Genomic DNA, 8,425 nt, shown 5'->3' with positions numbered 1-8,425 from the left:
ACTTACTGCCATTGAGTCGATTCCAACTCATAGAGACCCCCATTGGGTTTCCGAGGCTGTAAATCTTTGTGGAAGTAGATCACCCATCTTCCTTTCATGGTACAGCTGGTGGGTTTGAACTGCTGACCTTTTGGTTAACAGCCAAATGCCTTTGTCCACTACATCACCAGAGCTCTTTGTGTGGTTAATAGTTTTATTTTTTTTTCCCTTTATTTGCAACTAATATGAAATTTGTTATATTTTCATATTGGGAGATACTTTAATACCATGTAAATATATTGTGTCTCATCAAAATTTCCTCTTAGATTTAGTATCTACTGATTATTATTATTATTACTTTATTGTGATTTGGGTGAAAGTTTACAGAGCAAATACATCTTCCATACAGCAGTTCACATACACTTTGTCTCATGACATTGACTGTAATCTCCCACAATGCAACAGCTCCCCTTCTACTTCCTCCCCATCGCCACCTCTTACCTGTGTCCTTCTTTCCCATGTACCTCTCTGTGTCTTCTTCCTCAATGCCACTGTGTTGATCACTCACATTTGGTACAGTGCCCTTTTCTTCACCCAAATTGACACTTATCTCTACCTATCTAGCAGTGTTCCTTCCTCTCCCATCCCACCCTTGGTAACCAACAAAGAAAATCTCCTTCCATATATAAACCTTTCCTTGACTTCTTACCATAACGGACTAATACAATATTTGTCTTTCTGTGATTGACTTATTTCACTCAGCATAATGTCCTCCAAGCTCATCCACGTTATGTGGCGTTTTGCAGATTCTACGTTATTCTTTAGGGTTAGATAGTATTCCATTGTGTGTACGTACCATAGTTTGGTTATCCATTCTTCTGTTGATGGACACCTAGGTTGTTTCCATCTTTTTGCTGTTGTAAATAGTGTTGCGATGAACACGAGTGTGCGTTTATCTGTCCTGGCTCTCACTTCTTTAGGAGATATACCTATGTATTGATTATTCTTGCCTGAACGAGTCTTTCCTGTGATGCTTCCAAAATGATGATTACAACTGTTACTTTAACCTGAGAGCCTAGTCCTGGTCAGGGGTGAGCCTGGGCCCTGTTTTGTGCCTGTGGCATCCCTGACACATCTCAGTGGGACCCCAGGGTATTACCAAGCACTCTTTGAGAGTTTCTGGGCCAGTGGAAAGAGCTGAGTCAGGCTGCCAAGGTTCAGATCCCACTAAGGGACATCAGATCAGTCTCAGCTTCAGGTAGTCCAATTTCTTGACCCTGGGAAGGGGGTTACAATATGCTCCCCCCACCCCAGTTCCCTTGTGAAAGGAGCGTTGGTGGCACAGTGGTTAAGCATTTGGCTGCTAACTGAAAGGTTCACAGTTTGAACCCACCAGCTGCTATGCAGGAGAAAGAAGCACCAGTTTGCTTCCCTAAAGATACAGCCTTGGAAACCCTATAGGGCAGTTATACTCTGTCCTTTAGGGCCTCTATGAGTCGAAATCTACCCAACAGCAATGAGTTTTTATTCTCTGATGTGAGAAAGCACTGCTGTTCTTACCAAAGTCTGGCTCCCTTCCTCCTCCCCCTGTGAGGGCTGCTGGACAGGCCGGTGGCCAACATAACAGGAAGCACCTGACCCAAGGCCTATCGACTGGCTGTGACCCTTTTGTCCCTCCTGAATACTCCTTCCATTGGCCTGATAAGTGACAACCATTCTGAGTGAGTGACCTGTAGAAGGTGGGGGGCCTCGGGCAGATCACTTTACCTTCATGAGCCCATGATCTGTGAGGAGGAAGAAACAAGTGAAGGGAGAGAAGTCCCTTTATTGATGAGAGCGTTTCTCCACCACAGGCTAGGAACTAGGTCCTTCTGGGACTTGGAAGGGAGGGGCTGCTGAGGTGTCAGTAGCCAGTCATAGGATTGAGGAAGGATGTAGTGAGAACTTTCCTTCTGGTCCAATGGGCTGGAGGCCTGTGCAGAGAAGGGCAGCCTTCCTTTTTAACGCTCAGGCTATGATATCTCAGTGGTCTGAAGTCCTGTGGGTAGTTACAGTACAGAGTTTTGCAAACCACAGTGTGGCTAGCTGCCTTCAGATAACCCAGGACAGAGCGTGGTGGTGGACCTGGTGGGGAAATGGAACATCCAGGTTGCCACCTGAACCAAGCTCCCTGTCTTTCTGGAAGCACCATGGTTTGTGCTCTCCTCCACCCTTATCCTCATCTCTCAGCAAAGACCCCATAAACTCACTCAAGAGGAGGTTTGTGTGACTCAGGAGGCTCTCTGAGGGAACTTGGAGGGTGGAGAGGTGATGGCAAAAATTCCTCCCTATTGTCATAATCCATTAAAAAACCAAAATTCCTGGAGGAAGCAGCAGAGCGTAAGCAGAAAAAACATGACTTTAGATTTAGAGGTGAATTCAAACCCCAGCCACAGGCAGGGGACTGACCTTATGCACACTGCTTTGGTTTTCCCTATTTGTTAAAGTGGACTAATTCTCTCTCCTTCACAAGGTTGCTTGGAACACTTAGCCCGTGGCCTGTCTCATAGAAAATGCTTAATAAACCCCAGAGGCCTGGCCTCAGAGCACCTATTTCCCAGGCTTATGGTCTCTCATGTCATCAGTAACCACACAAGGGAGGAGGATATAGTGTGTTCATTTTTGTGAGGAAAGAGAGGCTTAAACAACTTGCCCTGGGAATACAAGTTTAGTGTCAGGACCTGGGGCCACAACTTGCTGCTTCCTGCTGTTTCTCTGGAGGGTTGGTCTTTGATTTCAGGTGAGGCTCAGTCCAGGGCACTTCTGGCTGACTTGGGACTAGGGGCATCCCTACCTTTCCTGAACACCTAGAAGATCACCCCAGGCCCAGCCTGGCTCTCCTCAATCAGCCATGGGCCAAGGGAGAGGTTTGGGAGGCCCTTCCCTTATAAGGACAACAACTCAGCTGTGATGAAACTGCTGTCCTCCCAGCTGGGGGTGGGGGGGTGGGGAGGGAAATGACTGCAGCTCCAACAGCTACAGCTGAGTGCTCAGGCCTCTGCAGGAACTCGCCCACAGCCACCATCACCATGAGGCCTCCCCTCTCCCCTTCCTGTGCCGGAAGTGCTGAACAGGGGCTTTCCAAAGGGTCCCATAGGCAGGAGACTGGAGGAGGGACCAGGGCTATGGAGCCCAGAAAAGGCAGCCTCACTGGAAAGAAGATAAGTAAACTGAGACCCCAATCTTGAGTGGGGGTGATAGGACCCTTCAAGGCCTAGGAGGAAGCACAAGGGTCTGAACTCCAAGCTGCAAGTCTATCTGGCCCCAGCCCCACCCTTAGACTGGGCAGGGCCATCCTAGAGGATGCAAGGCAAGGAGGCTCTGTGGCAAGTCTTCCTCTAATTTCTCCCTTTGGTCCTCTCAGGTTCAGTCATAAACGGGGGAGGGGCTGGTGTGTTTGCAGCACTTCCCTGTCCTCTCTCTCCCATGACCTAGTGGACTATCTTCCCCAACAGAGCCCCCAACAAAATTCACCATCTCAGAAACCAATCATAGAATCAAAGGACATGAGGACCGATAAGGATCTTTGAGACCATCTAGTCTCACCTGCTGGTTTTAAAAAGGAGGAAATAAAAGCTCAGAGGGAGGACCTGAACTTGTCCATCTGTTTTGTTTTTTTTCAAAAACTATTTTTGGTTTGGCTTTTCCTTGATTTTATTAAAGTCCTTTTTCAAGAAACCCCAACTTGTTGGCTGAATTAAAGGGCAAAGGGCTTTTCCCACGTGCAGGACAGTTAGCTCTGGGGACTGTGCTTGCTTGGAGACTACTGCCAGGGTTGGCAGTGGGTGAGGCCAGGCTGAGGGAGAGCCAGGTCTGGCAGATGAAGACTCGGTCTCCGGTACTGTTTGGCACAAGCCGTGTGACCTGAGGCTCAGCCTCTGAATCTGTGTCTCATCTCCCAGGGGAGATAATCATTCCTGGTGGAGTGATTTTGAGGATAAAATGAGATCATTTAGATGAAGCATCTAGCTCAGGGCCTGACACATCTAAGTAGGGGTTTAATAAATGGGTACTAATATTTGTGTGTTGGATATGTAGTCTGCCAACATTACATTAGGTGCCGTGGATTCCAAGTATAATAAAGTGGTATCCCTCCCCGAGGAGCTCACTGCCGGTTAGGGGAGACAGACAGTTTGACTCAGTGAACGCAGTGGGAGGAGCACTGTGTTAGAGATGGGCAAGTTCTGTGGCAGCACAGAGCAGAGAGCTGCCAGCTGTTCTTTGCATGGCCTAACTTGTGCTTGAGAGCTCTGGTGGCCTAAGTCAAGTGGCACTTGACTGCTTAACCAGAAGGTTGGCAGTTCAAATCCACCAACCACTCCTTGGAAGGAAGGTCGGGAAATCTACTTCAGTAGTGATGCTGCCTCAGAAACCCAAGGAGGGGTCGCTATGAGTTGGAGACGACTCCAGGGCACATAACAACAGCAACAACAACAGCAACACGTGCTTGCTTACTTTGATGTGATAAAAACTATGAAACTGCTCACTAAAGCTTGTTGTTGTTGTTGTTATGTGCCGTCGAGTCGGCCCCGACTCATAGCGACCCCTCCTTGGGTTTCCGAGGCCGTATCACTACGGAAGTAGGATTGCCCAACCTTCCTTCCGAGGAGTGGCTGGTGGGTTTGAACCGCCAGCCGTCTGGTTAGCAGGCAAGTGTCTTAGCCACTATGCTACCAGAGCTCCCTTAGTGAGTACAAATAAGCCTATGTTTACTTTGCTTACTGAGTACTCCATCCCTGTCAGGGATTGTAAATTTGAAAGGGGGCTTTGATTCTGTAGGAATGTGCTGTGGGACTGGGAGAGAGACAGATGCCAGCCATACCAAGAAGAAGAATCTTTGATGTGGTGAAAAAAATGTGAAATTGTTCACTAGAGATTAGTAAGTAAGCACAAGTAAGCACATGCTTACCTTGCTCATTGGGTAATCCAACACTGGCTAGGGAAATCAGGCAAGGCCTCACCGAGGAGGTGACCTTGGCCTGGGCCTTGAAGGAGTATGAGTTTACTAAACAGGAGAGAGGGAGAGCATTCAAGACAGAGGGAACAGTATGTACAAAACCACAGAATCACAGGATGGCAAATTCCTTGTGTAGCATCCTGTAGCGGGAGGTGCTAAAGGAGGATTGGGGAGCTTGGAGATGAGGTGGGAGAAGGCAGAGGTCATGATAATACCTAGGAAGCTTGGACTTTGTCCTAGAGAACAAGGGGTGTTATAAACCAAACAAACAAACTCTTTGCTGTTGAGTTGGTTGTGACTCATGGCAACCTCATGTGTTAAGAGTAGAACTGAGTACCAGGGTTTATGGCTTTGCAAAAGCAGATCACCAGGCCTTTTTTCCATGGTGCCATATAGGAGGGTTTTAAGCAGGGGAGGGTCAAGCTGTGGGGTAGAGACTAGGGTCAGAGATAGCAGTTCAGAGGTGGTTGCAATGGACCAGTGAGGGCTTGAGCTGGGACAGTGATACTGGTGGCAGAGTGGAGGGGGAGACTATAGGAGGCAGAATGGAGATTTTTTTTTTTTTTTAATTGACCATGGTAGGATAATTTACAGTACAGAAATTGGCAAATGTTACAAATTGGGGATTTTTTTTTTTTTTAATTTTTATTTGGGTGAAAGTTTACAGAGCAAATTCACTTTTCTTACAACAGTTCACATACACTTTGTCTCATGACGTTGACTACAATTTACCACAGTTCGACTCATAATACAATACAACAACAGCTCCCCTCCCACTTCCTCCCCGTACTTACCTCTTCCCTGTGTCCTTCCCTGCATGCACACCTGTCCCCTGAGCTGTCTCCCTATGCATACACAGCCCTTCTATTCTCAGAATGGGGATTTTTGAGGCCTTGTGCATGTGGGACAGATGGAGTGGGAGGGAGGAAAGTCAGAGATGACTCAAGAATCTGAGAGTATGGGGTGCTCTTTCCTGAGTTGGGGAGCACTAGGGGAGGGACAAGTTGAGCAGAGGGTGGTGACCATGTGAGGGGCATTGTGAACTACCAGAACAGGGCTGGAGGCAAATCTGTTTCTCATGGGCATCTAGGTTGTGATGGGAGCCACAGACATCTAACTGAGGGTTAGATTTGGCGTGACTGACAAGAGGCCACAGTGTCAGGAGAGTTCATCAGCCGCTAGGACCTAGACTCTGGAGGTTTGTCAGATTTGCCCCAGTTTGGTGGGGCTCTTGACCTCATACAAAAGCAAGGGGAATTTGTTTGTTTTGTTTGAGTCTGTTTTACTCATTTCTTGATGTTGGATTCAGAAGGGTAGGGTCCCAACCTGTAGTCTCAGGGACTTGTTTCAGATAGGATGAACACGTCTTTGCCCACAAGCCACCCCAATGGCAACTGATGAGTGGAGAAGTCTTAGAGTCTGGACAGTCAGTCAGGCCAGATTCTGGTTCAGCCCCTGGCTCAGTGTGACTCAATCAGGACCCTTCTCCAGCTTCCTGGTCACAAGCTAGGGCTAGGTGGTCAAGAGGAAGCTCTTGAGGCCCTGAACCCACAGAGATGCCTGGGCAGCTTTGCCCACAGAGCTGGGCTGGGCCTTTCTGTGTTTTCCCCTCCCAGGGAGCAGTTTCAGTCAAGTCAGCATTTCTGGACCCCGCCTACCTTCATTTCCTTCCCTGCTCCTTCGTGGCCTTGGGTCTGAATGGAAGCAGGCCTGGTCCAGCTGCAGCCAGCACCAGGTCACTCTAAGGCTAAGACCTGTGTATCCCCAGAGTCCCCAGGGGATGGTGTTGGCTGGTCAGTAGGATAGGGAGCTATGAACAGCTCTGTCTTTAGGGAGGATGGGGGATGAGTAACTCTGGGGTCCCTGCTGGGTGAGCAGAGATCTCAGGCCAAACAGCCCCCTGCTCTTTGACTATGAACAGGCTTCCTGAGAGGGATTTATCTCAGAATTCTCCATGGCGCCTGGGCCAGGGTTAGTCTCTGCAGTGGATCTGGGGTCAGTGTCTCCTCACAGGAAAGGTTAAGCTCCTGACTTCCACTCTGTCTCTGGAGGGCAAGAGGGACCCTGGAGATTGTCAGCATTTTCAAATATCCAAGTTCTTCAGTAGGACTAGGTGATGGATAGAATTGGATTGGTGGCAGGCATGAGGGAAAGGGAGGAATCAAGACTCTCAGCCCTGTGACCTTTGACAAGTTGCTTAACCCCTCCAATTTTCAGTTTCCTTCTTTTAAATAGAATAACGCCCGCCTGAGAGTGGTGAGAATTAAATGGGATCATGCATGTGGAATACCTGGCACAGTGCCAGGTACACAGGGGGCACTCAGAAAGCATAACAATATTATTATCATACTGTCTCATGGGAGAGCCTTTTCTACTCTTTGTCATAAAGTCCTTCCTAGAGCTGCCTCTCTGTAAATCTAATCACAGAAAGTCTAAGGTACCCTTAGTAACCTACATTTCACAGAGAGAGAGAGATGGGAAGGGACTTGCCCAAAGTCACACATGGTGGCTGGCTATGACAAGGCATCAACCAGCCTGAATCCACTGTCAGAATTCTCCTCCTCATCCCCTCCTAGAGCTCCCACCCGCACTCAGGAAACAGGCCCAGTCCTTTCATTTGCACCATTGTTGGAAAGAGCCCCAGACACCAAGCGGCTGTTTTCCTTCTGTCCAGCGTGGTGCTGATGCCTGGAATCAGGAAATGGGGTGATGGTAAGTGTCCCATCTGACGTTCTCCTGCTGGGAGGACCTCACAGGGCTGGGCTTCCTGAAATACAGCTGTGGCAGCAGCTCCAGGATTTGGCATAATATTTAGCATTAATTTTTTAAAAAAGAAAAATCAAATATAGGGAATAAGGTGAGAAGAGAAGAGAGATGGGACAATGTAAGGTTACTAACTTTTCTAGCAGAGAATAATTAGACTCACTCTAAAGTTGATTAATCAAGAAATAGAGGCATAAGCATATTATTTGTAGGCAAGGAGATAAATCTTTAAGAGTTAACAGCATTCAGTATTAAATTGGGTTACCTTTGAGCAGTGGTACTGATGTTGGGAAAATTTGACTTTTCATTCAATACTTTTCTGCACTATATGAATTATATTATTTGCCTTATACATGCTTTATATATATTAATAAAATGGCCAGTGCTGTGCACAGAGACAGGCAGGTGCTTCTTGGGCCAAATTGCAGCATGACTCCGTTGGTCTCTAGCTTCCTTGGCTGTGTCCCCCTTTGGAAGCTCTTGGTCAGGCTTCAAGGAAATTGTGTGTCAGCCAAACTTCATTTGGTCCCTCCCTCCCTGCTCCTTCAAGATTCAGTTAAGATTGGTTTCAGGAGCAAACATGGGTATAGGGATGGATAGATGGGTGAACAAGCTAAACAATTAGGTATGTCTAAATGGAGAGTGTATCCAAGATCATATATAGGGTTGGCAGACAATGGGCCTATA

At 47.7% G+C, this 8,425-nt stretch overlaps 1 gene segment (V, D, J or C); it reads right to left on the bottom strand.

The window, feature by feature from the left end:
- Nucleotides 1-1,748: 1,748 nt before the first annotated feature.
- LOC122151839 overlaps nucleotides 1,749-8,425 on the bottom strand; it is a 16,309-nt gene continuing 9,632 nt past the window's right edge. Inside the window, 1 exon segment of the C gene segment in view lies at nucleotides 1,749-1,763. Within this exon segment, the coding sequence occupies nucleotides 1,749-1,763 (15 nt within the window).

Source organism: Orycteropus afer, unplaced genomic scaffold (genome assembly GCF_000298275.1).
Source record: "Orycteropus afer afer isolate SDZICR_OR568_19922 unplaced genomic scaffold, OryAfe1.0 scaffold00015, whole genome shotgun sequence".
Lineage (NCBI taxonomy): Eukaryota > Metazoa > Chordata > Mammalia > Tubulidentata > Orycteropodidae > Orycteropus > Orycteropus afer.
This window is presented reverse-complemented; position numbering and strand designations above follow the sequence as displayed.